General features: G+C 50.2%; 1 protein-coding gene across 5 annotated transcripts in view; it reads left to right on the top strand.

Annotated features, from left to right (window-relative positions):
- Positions 1-16,605, top strand: part of SLC39A11 (solute carrier family 39 member 11) — a 75,440-nt gene that overhangs the window by 19,847 nt on the left and 38,988 nt on the right. For 4 of the 5 annotated variants that reach the window (XM_054644975.2, XM_077188277.1, XM_077188275.1 and 1 more), the window contains exon 5: positions 2,905-3,061. In XM_054644975.2, coding sequence (XP_054500950.2) covers positions 2,905-3,061 — 157 coding nt within the window. The remainder of the gene's footprint in view (positions 1-2,904; positions 3,062-16,605) is intronic. The other variant, XM_054644976.2, reaches the window with a different exon arrangement.

The following is a 16,605-nucleotide window of genomic DNA, read 5'->3' as shown; positions in this document are numbered from 1 at the left end:
CAGGGATGGCACCAAACCCAGCTGGGATTCCTGAAAATCACCAATATTGTCACAAATTGTCCCCAAGCCCAGGGATGGCACCAAATCCACCTGAGCTTCCCCAAATCCAGCTGGGATTCCTGAAGGTCACCAGTATTGTCACAAATTGTCCCCAGGCTCAGGGAGGTCACCAGTATTGTCATAAATTGTCCCCAAGCCCAGGGATGGCACCAAATCCATCTGGAATTCCTGAAAATCACCAGTATTGTCACAAATTGTCCCCAAGCCCAGGGATGGCACCAAATCCACCTGAACTTCCCCAAATCCAGCTGGAATTCCTGAAAATCACCAACATTGTCACAAATTGTCCCCAAGCCCAGGGATGGCACCAAATCCAGCTGAGCTCCCCAAATCCAGTTTGAAGGTCACTGGTATTGTCACAAATTGTCCCCAAGCCCAGGGATGGCACCAGATCCAGCTGAGCTTCCCCAAATCCAGCTGGGATTCCTGGTCACCAATATTGTCACAAATTGTCCCCAAGCCCAGGGAGGGCATCAAGATTGGCACAAATTGTCCCCAAGCCCAGGGAGGGCACCCACCAGAAAATAGGGTTTGTTTTTCAATGAAATTCTGGCAAATGAAAAGCAAATTCAAAACCATATCAACTGAAATTTTTTATCAGTAAAAGAACTGAATTTCAGACTTGCAGTATTTCCCATGCACTGGAAATGTTGAGGGTTTTTTTCTAATGTCAGAAAGGGAAATCTCCTCCTTCCCTTCCCTGGCTCTCAGCTTCAGGATTTGTTGGAAATTTCCTCCTTTCCTCCTGGCTCTCAGCCTCCAGGCTTTGCTGGAAATTTCCTCCCTCCCTTCCCTGGCTCTCAGCTTCAGGATTTGTTGGAAATTTCCTCCATCCCTTCCCTGGCTCTCAACTTCAGGATTTTTTGGAAATTTCCTCTGTCCCTTCCCTGGCTCTCAGCTCCAGGATTTGTTGGAAATCTCCTCCTTCCCTCCTGGCTCTCAGCTTCAGGATTTGTTGGAAATTTCCTCTGTCCCTTCCCTGGCTCTCAGCTCCAGGCTTTGCTGGAAATCTCCTTTTCCCTCCTGGCCCTGCCAGTGCTGAGGGATTGAGCCCCAGCCCCTGAGGCTGGGTCAGTGGAGGTGAGAGCTCCCAGCTGAACTGCAGGGAGGTGTCATTGGTATTAACAGCCCTGCTCAGACTCGTTATGCAAATGAGGGGAGAGGAGCCAATTGAGTTATTCATCTTTAACCTTTGTTTTGGGTCCCTGTGACCCCCCCAGGGAGGCTCCTGTTGCTGCCCTGCCTCAGGGTGATGGTTTGTGCTGCTGGCCTGGGCCCCAGAGCTGCACCCAGGGGATGCCAGCCTGATCCCACCTGCACATCCCTGCCTCTGGGTGCTCCCACCTTGATCCCACCTGCACATCCCTGCCTCTGGGTGATCCCACCTTGATCCCACCTGCACATCCCTGCCTCTGGGTGATCCCACCTTGATCCCACCTGCACATCCCTGCCTCTGGGTGCTCCTGGAGTGATCCCAGGTGATCCCACCTTGATCCCACCTGCACATCCCTGCCTCTGGGTGCTCCCACCTTGATCCCACCTGCACATCCCTGCCTCTGGGTGCTCCCACCTTGATCCCACCTGCACATCCCTGGCTCTGGGTGATCCCAGGTGATCCTAGGGGCTCCCACCTGCACATCCCTGGCTCTGGGTGCTCCCACCTTGATCCCACCTGCACATCCCTGGCTCTGGGTGCTCCTGGGGGGATCCCAGATGATCCCACCTGGATATTTTGCCCTGGGGGTGATCCCACCTGGACATTTCCTCCCTGGGGATGCTCCTGGTGGTGATTCCAGGTGATCCCACCTGATATCACCTGGATATGACTCCCTGGGGGTGATTCCAGGTGATTCCAGGTGCACATCCCTCCCTGTGGGTGCTCCTGGGGGTGATCCCAGGTGATCCCAGGTGATCCCCCCTGCAGATCCCTCCCTGTGGGTGATCCCAGGTGATCCCACCTGCACATCCCTCCCTGTGGGTGCTCCCGGGGGTGATCCCAGGTGATCCCCCCTGCACATCCCTCCCTGTGGGTGCTCCTGGTGTGATCCCAGGTGATCCCCCCTGCACATCCCTCCCTGGGGGTGCTCCCGGGGGCGCATTCCCAGCCCTGCAGGGAGGAGGGCACTCAGGGTGGCACCAGGTTCACAAATCACAGCCAGGGACACGTTCCCTTCTCCCAGCTGTGCTCCTGTGCCTCTGATCCCGAGGTCCCTCCTGCTTCTGGAGCTCCAGGTGGGGCTGAGGAACCTGAGGACATCAGGAACACCCACCTGGATGGGTTTTTATCAGGAGCAGGAGTGACAGGAAACAGGGAATGGGTGGGGCAGGGCTGGGTGGGATAGGGCAGGAATCCTTTCACTCTCTGCAGGGCCCTGCTGTGGGGCTGGGGCTGCGTTTTTAGCCTGGCTGTGGGGTGGCTTTGAGGCTGTGGGGTGTGCTTTGAGGTTTTGGGGTGTGCTTTGAGGCTGTGGGGTGTGCTTTGAGGTTTTGGGGTGGTTTTGAGGTGTACTTTGATGTTTTGGGGTGTGCTTTGAGGTTTTGGGGTGTGCTTTGAGGCTGTGGGGTGTGGGGAGAGGCTGGGATGGGATTCCCCCAGGAGCTGTGGCTGTCCCAGGCCAGGTTGGATGGGGCTTGGAGCACCCTGAGTGCTGAAATGTGTCCCTGCCATGGCAAGGGGTGGCACCGGGTGGATTTTCAGATCCTTTCCAGCCTGAGTGCCACAGCTTGGTGGGAGCTGCTGTGGCACATCCCCATCCATCCCCATCCATCCCCATCCATCCCCATCCATCCCCAGCCCTGGGCACCAGCTCTGGGCTCTGCTGACCTCTCTGTGTTGCCTTGCAGGGCTTCCCTGGCCCTCCCCACGCCGCCCTGGCCCTGAGCTGCGAGCAGAGAGCCCTGAAGGAGAAGCAGGAGCAGAGCCCTGGCTGGGATTTCGGGAGCAGCAGCAGCAGCAGCAGCGAGCTGGCCATCAGGATAGGTAGAGCTGGGCTGCAGCCAGGCAAGCATCCTGTCATATCCCACCCCCGAGGGCACAGAGCCCCCTGCTGCCTTTCCTTTCCTTTCCTTTCCTTTCCTTTCCTTTCCTTTCCTTTCCTTTCCTTTCCTTTCCTTTCCTTTCCTTTCCTTTCCTTTCCTTTCCTTTCCTTTCCTTTCTTTCCTTTCCTTTCCTTTCCTTTCCTTTCCTTTCCTTTCCTTTCCTTTCCTTTCCTTTCCTTTCCTTTCCTTTCCTTTCCTTTCCTTTCCTTTCCTTTCCTTTCCTTTCCTTTCCTTTCCTTTCCTTTCCTTTCCTTTCCTTTCCTTTCCTTTCCTTTCCTTTCCTTTCCTTTCCTTTCCTTTCCTTTCCTTTCCTTTCCTTTCCTTTCCTTTCCTTTCCTTTCCTTTCCTTTCCTTTCCTTTCCTTTCCTTTCCTTTCCTTTCCTTTCCTTTCCTTTCCTTTCCTTTCCTTTCCTTTCCCCTCATCTTTCCCCTTTTCCTTTCCCCTTTTCCTTTCCCCTTTCCCTTTCCCCTTTCCTTTCCCCTTTCCCTTTCCCCTTTCCCTTTCCCCTTTCCCTTTCCCCTTTCCCTTTCCCCTTTTCCTTTCCCCTTTCCCTTTCCCCTTTTCCTTTCCCCTTTTCCTTTCCCCTTTCCCTTTCTCCTTTCCCCACTTGCACTGTCTGGCCCATGAATTATTTATTTCTCCCTGTCTCCGTGCTGTGCTGCAGGAGTGAAACCCCGGGGTTGTTTCCAGTTCTGCCTCTGTCCCCGTGGCTCCCCCAGCCCCAGCTGTGCCCCCTCATTCCGGGGGTGAATCCAGAGGCTGCAACACGCAGCTCTTTGCTCCTTAAACGGATTCTAAGGAAGGAATTAAATAAATCTGGGTGGTTCTTTGGGCTTCCCCAGGCTGGTTTTGGGGTGGGTGCTGGGGACAGGTCCCCTGAGACAGCACGAGTGGCTCTTCCTCCACTCAACAGCTCTCCAGGAGACAAAACTGCAATTTAGCCAATTAATTTTATTTCTCCTCTGATTATTTGCTCGGGATTGTGGTTTGAAGCATCACGGGTGCAGCTGGGAGCAGATTGGTTTGAAGGAATGGTTTTTTTCCTTTTGCAGGGAGTTGCTCTGCTCCCCTCTGAAATCAGCCTCTTTTATTTACCCCCACTGCTTTAATTGCACGGTTCCTAAAAACGCTGCAAATGCTCGGGGTTTCTGCAGCAGCCTGGCTTTTTCCAGAGGGATGGGAGGATTTTTCCTGAGCTTTGCATGCGCTGGGTCCTTGGGAGGCAGCTGCAGGGGGGTTGGTGTTTTTGTCAGGTGGAAACTTCCCATCTCAGGCCCAGTTTAATTTTATTTTGAAGGGAAAGCAGAAGTGCTCAGCCCTGCAGCTCTCAGCCAGCTTGAGCTGCTGAGGTTTTTATGTTTTCATCTCCTTTTAGTTATTGCAGACAATAACAGTGCAAATGGTTTTGGGAATAGAAAATTTCCATTAGGCTTTGTTGGGTTTTTTTTTTTTCCCCTCTCTCTGGGGACATGGTGTTAAGGACAATACATTAATTCTTTTATTGTCTTTTCCTTTATTCCCTTTTCTTTCTGGCGAAATAAACTCGGTATTTTCCCCAGCTTTCCAGGAAAGCTGCTTTCCCCAGGGCTGGGTAGTGCCTGCCTGGCCCTGGGGAGGCTCTGGGAACATAATGGGCGTTTTCAAAGTCTAATGGGTACTAAGTGGAATATTTCAGGCTTAATCACTGTTGAATCATTGACCCTTCCTTCATATTTACATCTTTTTTAAATCGCTAAAGCTGTGAAAACAAAGGAAAGTCCCAAAGCAGCAGCTGCCTTGTGCTGCCTGGGGAGGGAGAGCAGGGATGGAAATGGGGGAGCTGGGATGGGAAATGTGGGAGCTGGGATGGAAATGTGGGAGCTGGGATGGAAATGTGGGAGCTGAGATGGAAATGTGGGAGCTGGGATGGGAAATGTGGGAGCTGGGATGGAAATGTGGGAACTGAGATGGAATTGTGGGAGCTGGAATGGAAATGTGGGAGCTGGGATGGAAATGTGGGAACTGAGATGGAATTGTGGGAGCTGGAATGGAAATGTGGGAGTCAGGATGGAAATGTGGGAACTGAGATGGAAATGTGGGAACTGAGATGGAAATGTGGGAACTGAGATGGAAATGTGGGAACTGAGATGGAATTGTGGGAGCTGGAATGGAAATGTGGGAGTCAGGATGGAAATGTGGGAACTGAGATGGAAATGTGAGAGTTAAGAAGGGAATTGTGGGAGCTGGGATGGAAATGTGGGAGAGGGAAGGAGGGGAGAGGAGACTTCAAGGAAAGGAAAGGGACGGGAAGGAAAGGAAAGGAAATTTCAAGGAAAGGAAAGAAAGGGACAGGAAGGAAGGAAAGGAAAGGAAATTTCAAGGAAAGGAAATTTCAAGGAAAGGAAATTTCAAGGAAAGATTATAAAATCTTGTGACTCTCAGAGAGTCCGAGCCAGCTGACTGTGATTGGCCATTAATTAAAAACAACCAACATGCACCAATCCCAGATGTTGCATTCCACAGCAGCAGGTAATCGTTGTTTTTCTTTTCCTCTGAGGCTTCCCAGGAGGAAAATCCTGAGATTTTTCATCAGATGTGTCTGTGACACTCTGGGGTGCCCTGGCTGCTCCACACCCCCTGGGCAGCCCATCCTGCTGCCTTTGCCAGGTGTTCAGTGCAGAGGAAATGGCCAGGGCAGGGTCAGTGCAGGGCTGCAGGCCAGGCCTGACCCCGCTGTGTTCTGGGGCAGTTCCCAGAAAGGATTTCCAGGCAGCAGAGCCCCTGGAAACCCGAGCTGTGACTCAGGACAGCTGCCTATGGAACAGCTGATGCCTCCTGCTGCTGATTCACTGCCCAGACCCGGGGCTGAGTGGGAGATGCTGCTCCCATCCCTCCTGGGAGCAGCCCCAGGGGCACAGCAGGGTGGGTCAAGCCCCAAATCCCCCCTTGGAGCCCAGGCTCAGTGCCCAGCACTGCTCCAGGGAGGGAAGGGCAGCAGGGATTGCTCAGCTCCAAAGGAATGGATGAGGAGGCAGCAGGAGAAGCCTCTGTGCTGCTCAGCATCCAGCCCAGAGCCAGGGATGGGAGCCTGGCTCCTGGAGAGAGCCTGGAGTGACAGGACAGGGAGGAAAACAGCTTCACACTGACAGGGAGTGGGCTGGGATTGATTTCGGGAGAAATCCATCCCTGGGAGGGCAAAATCCATCCCTGGGAGGGTGAAATCCGTCCCTGGAAGGGTGAAATCCATCCCTGGGAAGGCAAAATCCATCCCTGGAAGGGTGAAATCCATCCCTGGGAAGGCAAAATCCATCCCTGGAAGGGCGAAATCCTCTCTTGGGAGAGTAAATTCTGTCCCTTTGAGGACAAAATTTGTCCCTGTGAGGGAAAAATCCATCCCTGGGAGGGCAAAATCCTTCCCTTGGAGAGTGAGATCCTTCTGTGGGAGGATGAAATCCTTATCTGGGAGGGCAAAATCCATCCCTGTGAGGGCAAAATCCTCCCTGTGAGGGCAAAATCCATCCCAGGGAGGACAAAATCTGTCCCTGTGAGGACAAATCCTTTTCCTTTAGGGCAAAATCCTTTCCTGGGAGGCTGAGGAGGGTCTGGGATGAATTCCCACCGGAGCTGTGGCCGCCCTGTCCCCAAGGCCAGGCTGGAGCACCCTGGGCTGGTGCTGGTGCTGCTCCCCTGGCTCATTTCTGATTTCCCTGCTGTGTGCAGTGTGAAGTCACTGCTGGCTCTGCTGGAATGACTCAGTTGGGCCTTTGCAGGGCAGTGATTTAGGAGCTGCTGCTGCCCTGGCATCCCTGCCTGGCTGCTCAGGAGCGGCTCCAGATGGATTTCAGTGCTGCAAAAACCACCCCGTGCTTGCAGCAGCAGCTGTGAGAAATGAAATTTTGTTAAACTCGTTACTTAAACGAGCTGGGAGCTCTGGGGGACCTGCACTGAAACCTCATCACGTAGAAATTGTATTTTTTTTCTTTTTTTCCCCTCAAAACTGGAGCTGCTGCATCACATCTGAGGCCCAGGTGGGGATTTGGGTCCCTTGCAGCAGCATCACCCCTTCCTAAGCTCATTCTTTGCTATTTTTTCCCTTATTTTTCCCCTCCAAAGGAAATTTCCATGCGCCAGGGCTGCCCCAGGGGCTGCACAGGAGAGGAAGCAGAAGCTGCTCATGCAGAATCTCCTCAGTGCACTGGGGTGAGCTGGGCAGATAAAGGGGAGACCAAAAACCCTTGGGAACCAGCACAGAGAGAGAGCAGGAGCTGAATTTTGGGGCTTGAGGCAGCACAGCAGTGGGGCTTGCCCTTAGAGCCAGAAAATTCCCATTTTTCCCTGTTTCCTTTAAAAAAAAGAAGGGAAACCCTGCGGGGAAGCCCTGCCCAGCTCTCTCACAGGAGCAGCCTGTGGGTTTTCTCCTCCTTCCCTCCCTCCCTGAGCAGAAGCAGAGGCTGTGAGGGAGAAATGATGGATCCAGACCCTGGGGATTGATCGGGGTCATTGAGCCAGAGCCTCCTGTGTGCATCCAAAGGGTTCATTAAGCCCTTGTACCTTACATAACATGAAACTTCTGCTTGAAAAGGAGTAAAAATGAGTTTAAAAGGGGCTCTTGCCCAGTTTTAAACCATCCCAGCTCTGTCTGGGGTAACTTTCAGAAGCCATCAATCCATGGGAGGGCTCAGGGGCAGCCTGGGTGACAAATGCACGTGGCAGTGTCTGTGTTGATTAAAACCCATCCCAATGCCCCTTCCTGATTAAAACCCATCCCAATGCCCCTTCCTGATTAAAACCCATCCTAATGCCCCTTCCTGAAGCCTTTCAAATGTTTATTGACCATCCCTGACAGCCTGGGCTCCTCCTTGGCTTTTATAGCCCGGGGTTAAATGCGGATTTATGGACCCAGGGCTCCAGAGAAATAAATGAAATGTGGGCACAGAATTCCTGCTGAGGTGATGAAATTCCTGCTGCACTCAGGGATCTCTGCCCCCCTCACTGCAGTCCCTGCCTGCTCCTCTCATATTTTCTGAAAAATCCTCCTCACCCAAGATTTTTCTCCTGTTTTGCTGCTTTGGAATGTAATCTAAAAATTATTTATCCAGCATGTGAATTATTTTGGCTTAATGGCCAATCACGGCCAGCTGTGTCAAAACTCTGAAAAGTCACAAACTTTCATTATCATTCCTGTTAAGCCTTCTGTCAGTATAATATAATATAATATAATATAATATAATATAATATAATATAATATAATATAATATAATATAATATAATATAATATAATATAATATTATATAATATAATATAATATAATATAATATAATATAATATAATATAATATAATATATAATGGGTGCTGGGACAACCCTGGCTCTGCTTCTGCTTCCTCAGCTCTGAGCACCCCAAACCTCCTCAGCCTTGGGATCACAGAGGGGTTTGGGGGCACTTTGGGCTGGGTTTTATTCCCTAAAATCACCTGGGATCTTTGTAGAGCTGCCCAGAGGGGTTTGGGGGCACTTTGGGCTGGGTTTTATTTCCCAAAATCAGCTGGGATCTTGGCAAGGCTGCCCAGAGGGGTTTGGGGCACTTTGGGCTGGAAAAGGATGAATTTCCTGTGCCCTGGGAAAATGGAGGCATTCCCCTCTTGGCTGGGATTTGGCGTGAGGGCTTTCAGCTGGTTTTGCTCTCTCACACCCCAGTTTAACTCCAGTTTGAGCCAGAGCTGGGTGCCAGTGACTGGGGAGCTGCTGGGGCAGAGCTCATCCTGCAGGATCTTGGGATCCTTTTTCCTTCTGCAGGATCTGGGATCCTTTTTCCTTCTGCAGGATCTGGGATCCTTTCTCCTGCTGCAGGATCTGGGATCCTTTTTCTTCCTGCAGGAGTTTGGGATCCTTTTCCCTCCTGAAGGATCTGGGATCCTTTTCCCTCCCTGGAACTGAGATCCCTTTTCTCTCCTGCAGGATCTTGGGATCCTTTTCCCTCCTGTAGGAGTTTGGGATCCTTCTTCCATCTGTGGGAGTTGGGATCCTTTTTCCATTTGTAGGAGCAGAGATCCTTTTTGCATCCGCAGGAGTTGGGATCCTGTTTCCTCTTGGAGTTGGGATCCTTTATTTCCTGCAGGATCTGGGATCCTATTTTCCTCCTACAGGAGCTTGGGATCCCTTTTTCCTCCCTGGAGCTGGGATATTTTTTCCTTTCTGGATCTGGGATCCTTTTCCTTCCTGCAGGATCTTGGGATCCTTTTCCCTCCCTGGAACTGGGGTCCCTTTTCCCTCCTGCAGGAACTGGGATCACTTTTCCCTCCCTGGAGCTGGGATATTTTTTCCTTTCTGGAACTGGGGTCCCTTTTCTCTCCTGCAGGAGCTTGGGATCCTTTTTCCCTCTGCAGGATCTGGGATCCTTTTCCCTCCTGCAGAATCTTGGGATCCTGTTCCCTCCTGCAGGATCTTGGGATCCTGTTCCCTCCTGCAGGATCTGGGATCCCTTTTCCCTCCTGCAGGATCTGGGATCCTGTTCCCTCCTGCAGGATCTGGGATCCTGTTCCTTCCTGCAGGATCTGGGATCCCTTTTCTCTCCTGCAGGGTCTGAGATCCTTTTCCCTCCCTGGAACAGGGATCCCTTTTCTTTCCTGCAGGATCTGGGATCCTTTTCCCTCCTGCAGGATTTGGGATCCTTTTTCTCTCCTGCAGGATTTGGGATCCTTTTCCCTCCTGCAGGATTTGGGATCCTGTTCCCTCCTGCAGTGTCTGGGATCCTGTTCCCTCCTGCAGGATCTGGGATCCCTTTTCTCTCGTGCAGGATCTGGGATCCCTTTTCTCTCCTGCAGGATCTGGGATCCTTTTCCCTCCTGCAGGATCTTGGGATCCTGTTTCCTCCTTCAGGAGCAGGTTTCCTCTCCCTGAGTGGCTGCTCTGCTGTGATCTGTGCTGTCATTTCCTTCCCATCTGCTTCCCATTTCCACCCATTTCTTTTCCTGGCAGCTCTGGGTGTCCTGAGCGCGTTGTTCGTGCCTCCCTTTTGTGCCCCAGCACGTGGTATATGGCACAGGATGATGGAATATGCCTTTGCCCTAAAAATCAATGGTTCAGTTCCTCCCCCCTCCCACCAGGAAGCTCTCCCAGATACAAATATTGATTGCTGAGCTAAAAGCCATCTTTAGATCATAACTGCCCTTTAAATCACTGGGGCTGGGGGGTTTGCACCATAATTACTCTTTAATTCAGTGGGGCTGGGGGGGGTTAGAGTCTAATTGTTCTTTAATTCAGTGGGGCTCATGGATTTGTGCTTAATTGCTCTTTAAATCAGTGGGGCTGGGGGGTTTTCAGTCTAATTCAGTGGGGTTGGGGGGTTTTATTTTGATTATTTTTTAATTTTGATTTTTGTATTGATTTTCCCTTTATTTTCATGTTCCCTGTTATTTTTTCCTGTTATTTTTTCCTGTTATTTTTTCCTGTTATTTTTTCCTGTTATTTTTTCCTGTTATTTTTTCCCTGTTATTTTTCCCTGTTATTTTTCCCTGTTATTTTTTCCCTGTTATTTTTCCCTGTTATTTTTCCCTGTTATTTTTCCCTGTTATTTTTCCCTGTTATTTTTCCCTGTTATTTTTCCCTGTTATTTTTCCCTGTTATTTTTCCCTGTTATTTTTCCCTGTTATTTTTCCCTGTTATTTTTCCCTGTTATTTTTCCTGTTATTTTTCCTGTTATTTTTCTTTTTCCTGTTCTTTTTCTTTTTCCTGTTATTTTTTCCTGTTATTTTTTCCTGTTCTTTTTCTTTTTCTTTTTCCTTTTCCTGTTATTTTTTCCTGTTATTTTCCCTGTTATTTTTCTTTTTCTTTTTCCTTTTCCTGTTATTTTTCCTGTTATTTTTCCTGTTATTTTTCCTGTTATTTTTTCCTGTTATTTTTCCTGTTATTTTCCCTGTTATTTTTCTTTTTCTTTTTATTTTTCCTGTTATTTTTCCTGTTATTTTACTTTTTTTTCTTCTACTTTTCTTTTTACTTTTGATTTATTTTGATTTCCATTTTCCACGCCCCGCTGCTTTCTCGTCCCTAACCGTTGCCAGCTTCAAGCAGAGCTCTTTATCTCTGAACCTGTGTTATCTGCAAGGCCCAGAGCTGAGCAGGTCCTGCCCATCTGGGGCTCCGAGCTCACCCCGGGCCCCAATTTCACAATTTCACCCTCCTGGCTGATGCTCAGCGATAAAACCCCAGCCCCAGAGGGGGAGCAGAGCTGGGATTTCTTCCCTTCAAAGGCTGCGAGGGATGTGTGGCAGCAGATGGTGTGAACTGCCTGAAAGTCGGCCTGAATCGCCAATTAAGTGTAATTAAAACGGGGCTTATTTATTTGTTTGGCTGCCAAGGGGGCGTCGCTTCCCTTTGAACCAGGGGCTGGGCCCTGGGGCCTTCCCTGCTCCCAGGAGATGGGAGGGGATTTCAGGGGGTGCTGGGATTTCAGATTTATCCTGGAAATGCTTGTGAGGCTTTTTCCAGACAGGGATTTTCAAATTTATCCTGGTCCAGGGGCTTTTCCCAGCAAGAATGGAGGGGATTACAGGAGATACTGGGATTTTATATCTATCCTGGAATGGTTGTGAGGCTTTTTCCAGCCAGGGATTTCAAATTTATCCTGGAAATGGTTCTGGGGCTTTTCCCAGCAGAATGGAGGGGATTACAGGAGATACTGGGATTTCAAATTTATCCTGGAAAAGTTCTGGGGCTTTTCCCAGCAAGAATGGAGGGGATTACAGGAGATACTGGGATTTCAGATCCATCCTGGAAATGCTTGTGAGGCTTTTTCCAGACAGGGATTTCGAATTTATCCTGGAAATGGTTCTGGGGCTTTTTCCAGCAAGAATGGAGGGGATTTCAGGAGATACTGGGATTTTAAATCCATCCTGGAATGGTTCTGGGACTTTTTGCAGCAGAATGGAGAGGGTTACAGGAGGTGCTGGGATTTTAAATCCATCCTCGAAAAGTTTGTGAGGCTTTTTCCAGGCAGGGATTTCAAATTTATCCTGGTTCTGGGGCTTTTTCCAGTCAGAAAGACAGGAGGTGTTGGGATTTCACATTTATCCTGGAAATGGTTCTGGGGCTTTTTCCAGCAGCATAGAGGAGATTACAGGAGGTGCTGAGATTTTAAATCCATCCTGGAAAAGGTTGTGGGGTCTTTTTCCAGCCAGGGATTTCAAATTTATTCTGGAAAAGTTCTGGGGCTTTTCCCAGCCAGAATGGAGGGGATTACAGGAGGTGCTGGGATTTCAGATCCATCCTGGAAATGGTTCTGGGGCTTTTTGCAGCATGAATCCCTCTCCAGGGTGGGAATGGGGGCAGTCCCAACCTGGGAAGAGGCAATTTAGGGGATTATTTTAGTTTTGTTTGAAATGGGGCTGGAAAAGGGAAAAATCCCCCACCCGTGGCTGTGGGGTGGAACTGGGTGAGTTTAAAGATCTCTTCCAGCCCATCCCATGGTTCCATCCCTTCCCAGGTGGATCTCAGCAGCTTTGCTTTCCTTTTTAGGAGGGGGATTATTTTGGTTTTGTTTGAAATGGGGCTCAGAGCAGCCTGGGACAGGGAAAAATCCCCTGCCCGTGGCTGTGGGGTGGAATGGGGTGAGCTTGAAGCTCTCTTCCAGCCCATGCCATGACTCCACGCTTTTCCAGGTGGGTCTCAGCAGCTTTCCCTGGCACTGAGGTGCCTCAGGGCTGTTGGCTGTGCCCTGGCTGCCAAACCCCTGCAGAATCTCCATCATTTCCTGCTCCCTGTCCGTGTTTTCCCGGAGTGGGGCTGTCAGACACGTCCACGTGCCCTGTGCAGGGGCAGAGGAGCAGCCTGGCTGCTCAGGGGGAGGGTTTTCCATGGAAAGGATCACCTTGGAGTGATCCTTTAAGGGAACACGCAGGGAAATGGAACGAGGAGGGTTTTATTCCATGTGTGCTCCCACCAGCTGAGTCATCCCTGCATTCCCACCTCGGGCTCAGGAACATCCACTTCCCTTGGATTCTGAGGAGGAGAAAAGAGCCCAGCTCCTTCTGCCACAGCCCCCGGGCATGGCTCAGATCCATGGTTTTTTATGGAATGGAATTCGGGGTGGTGTTTGCTGCCCTCCTCCTGCTCTGGAGGATTTGGGATTGGTGTGAGGATGTGCCTGGGATTGGTGTGAGGATGATGCTGGGATTATTTGGGATTGGTGTGAGGATGATGCTGGGATTATTTGGGATTGGTGTGAGGATGATGCTGGGATTTGGGGTTTGGGATTGGTGTGAGGATGATGCTGGGATTTGGGGTTTGGGATTGGTGTGAGGATGATGCTGGGATTGGGGATTTGGGTTTGGTGTGAGGATGATGCTGGGATTGGGGATTTGGGATTGGTGTGAGGATGATGCTGGGATTATTTAGGATTGGTTTGAGGATGATGCTGGGATTATTTAGGATTGGTTTGAGGATGATGCTGGGATTATTTAGGATTGGTATGAGGATGATGCTGGGATTGGGGATTGGTGTGAGGATGATGCTGGGATTTAGGATTGGTGTGAGGATGATGCTGGGATTGGGGATTGGTGTGAGGATGATGCTGGGTGATGGATTGTGCCCCTGGGAGCAGCCTCCTGCTCTGGTTATTCCTGGAGAACAGGCTAAAATCCAATCTGTTTGTCCCTCCAGAGGGAGCTGCCATTGATTTTGTGAGTCCAAGGGCTGGGAACAAAGGAGCGCTTTATTTATTTTCCTCAGAAATCGATTCCTTATTTCATTTCTCCTGCTCTGAGAGGGGCCCCTTGTGCCAGCTGTGTGCCAGCCCCAGACTGGGAAGTTGGGATGAGGATGGCAGCTCCAGCTGTGCCTCTCCAGATGTGGATTTATCCCAGAGCACTGGGCAGCAAATGCAGCCTGGCACTGGAGGAATTCCTTCTAGGAACTGGTGTGCAGAGAAAGGGAATTCTAAACTGACAGAGGGCAGGGTTAGGTGGGATATTGGGAAGGGAGGATGGAGAGGGCCTGGAAAAGAATTCCCAGAGCAGCTGTGGCTGCCCCTGGATCCCTGGATTTGTCCAAGGCCAGGCTGGAGCAGCCTGGGGCAGTGGGAGGTGTCCCTGTGGCACTGGATGGGATTTGAGGTAATTTCCCACCCAAATCCTTCCATAATTATGGGCACTGCTGCACTGGGCACTTCCCTCTCTATTTAAACCTCTGGGATTTGAAGCTTTTATTAATTTATTTTTAAAATTAATTTAATTAGTATGCAAGGAGAGTTTTGGAGCTGAAGGCACTGTGTCCCTTTGGAATGCAAGGAGCAGCAGGTGACTGTGGGTGGTGGGAATGGCAGGAGGAGAGAATGAGGGGAATTGTGGAGAGCAAGAGCTGAGCTGCTCATCCTGTCCCTGGTTTGGAGGGAAATGGTGAAATCCAAGTGGGAATAACCCCATTTCTGTTCTGGGACCCCAGCATCTGGGCTGTGTGGCTGAGTTTGTGCTGCTGGCTGCTCCTGGAGCCTGTGTCAGCCCCAATTCCTGCTCCCTGGATTCCCAGGCTTCAGCTCTCGTTCCAAAGGACAGGCAGGAGGGAAGGGCACAAGGAAGCTGAGCTGGGAATGAGGTGGCAATAAATGGATGAAATCCCTGAATGGGGGGAAACGCTGGGCAGGGGGCACAGCTGGAGGGGGTACAGGTGTTCCTGGGGGTGCTGGGATGGCGGCAGGAACACATGGGAATGGCAGGAACGTTTGGGAATGGCAGGAACACGTGGGAAAGGCAGGAATGTTTGGGAATGGCAGGAACGTTTGGGAATGGCAGGAACACATGGGAGTGGCAGGAACACATGGGAACGGCAGGAACACGTGGGAATGGCAGGAACGTTTGGGAATGGCAGGAACACATGAGAATGGCAGGAACACATGGGAATGGCAGGAACGTTTGGGAATGGCAGGAACACATGAGAATGGCAGGAACACATGGGAATGGCAGGAACGTTTGGGAATGGCAGGAACACATGAGAATGGCAGGAACACATGGGAATGGCAGGAACACATGGGAATGGCAGGAACGTTTGGGAATGGCGGGAACGTTTGGGAATGGCAGGAACACATGAGAATGGCAGGAACACATGGGAATGGCAGGAACGTTTGGGAATGGCAGGAACACATGAGAATGGCAGGAACACATGGGAATGGCAGGAACACATGGGAATGGCAGGAACGTTTGGGAATGGCGGGAACGTTTGGGAATGGCAGGAACACATGGGAATGACAGGAATGTTTGGGAATGGCAGGAACGTTTGGGAGTGGCGGGAACACATGGGAATGGCAGGAACGTTTGGGAATGGCAGGAACATTTGGGAATGGCAGGAACACATGGGAATGGCAGGAACACATGGGAATGGCAGGAACATTTGGGAATGGCAGGAATGTTTGGGAATGGCAGGAGAAGGCTCTGGGGCTGCTCATGGGGAGCAGCACCCAGCCCATCCCCAGCTCCAGCCTCGCCATCCCTGCCTGGTGCTGCCTGCTTCCTCACCAGCTCCTGATAAATCCCTAAATCCCCCTTTCCTTTTCAAGTGCTTCTGAGTGGATTTTCCTGCCTTTCCCTCCGAGACTCGCTGTGTCTGATCCCTCTCCCATCAGAAGCTGCTCCCTGCCAAGGCCGGGAGACGTGAGCGTGGCGCAGGAAATGAACTGATTAAATTAATTGGGATGTGTAAAATCCCTGCCTCAGATGATTCAGCCGAGCCCTTCATCTGCTGGGAGCTCTTTCAGGAGCTCTGGGAAGGGAGCAGGAGCTCGTTTGCTCCAAGGGCCTGGTGCATGTAATGGCACTGAGCGTGCTGCTGCTGCTCCTGCCCGGGGAATTAATCCTCAGGCAGGAGCTGTGAGGTCAGGGAGGCTTTGGGAATCAGCTCTGTGTGCTGCCAGCAGCACCTCCTGTGGGCCACGTGTGTGCACCCCGTGCTGCGTCACCCCTGGTGTTACTTGGATTTTTTTAATTTTGATTTTTGTTTTGATTTTTCCTTTATTTTTCCTGTTATTTTATTTTTCCTGTTATTTTATTTTTCCTGTTATTTTATTTTTCCTGTTATTTTATTTTTCCTGTTATTTATTTTCCCTGTTATTTATTTTCCCTGTTATTTTATTTTCCCTGTTATTTATTTTCCCTGTTATTTATTTTTCCTGTTATTTTCACTTTTATTTTTCCTGTTATGTTATTTTTTCCTGTTATGTTATTTTCCCTGTTATGTTATTTTCCCCCCCCATTTTCCCCCCCCATTTTTCCCCCCCGTTTTTTTCCCCCCGTTTTTTTCCCCCCGTTTTTTTCCCCCCATTTTTTTCCCCCGTTTTTTTCCCCCCGTTTTTTTCCCCCCCTTTTTTCCCCCGTTATTTTTTCCCCCGTTATTTTTTCCCCCGTTATTTTTTCCCCCGTTATTTTTTGCCCCGTTATTTTTTGCCCCGTTATTTTTTCCCCCGTTATTTTTCCCCCGTTATTTTTTCCCCTTTTTTTTTTTTTTTTTTTTTTTTTTTTTTTTTTTTGACTTTTATTTTTCTAA

The sequence above is a fragment of the Agelaius phoeniceus genome, chromosome 19 (assembly GCF_051311805.1).
Source record: "Agelaius phoeniceus isolate bAgePho1 chromosome 19, bAgePho1.hap1, whole genome shotgun sequence".
NCBI classification, from domain to species: Eukaryota; Metazoa; Chordata; class Aves; order Passeriformes; family Icteridae; genus Agelaius; species Agelaius phoeniceus.
The sequence above is the reverse complement of the archived record's forward strand: the minus strand, read 5'-3'. Positions and strand labels throughout refer to the sequence as shown.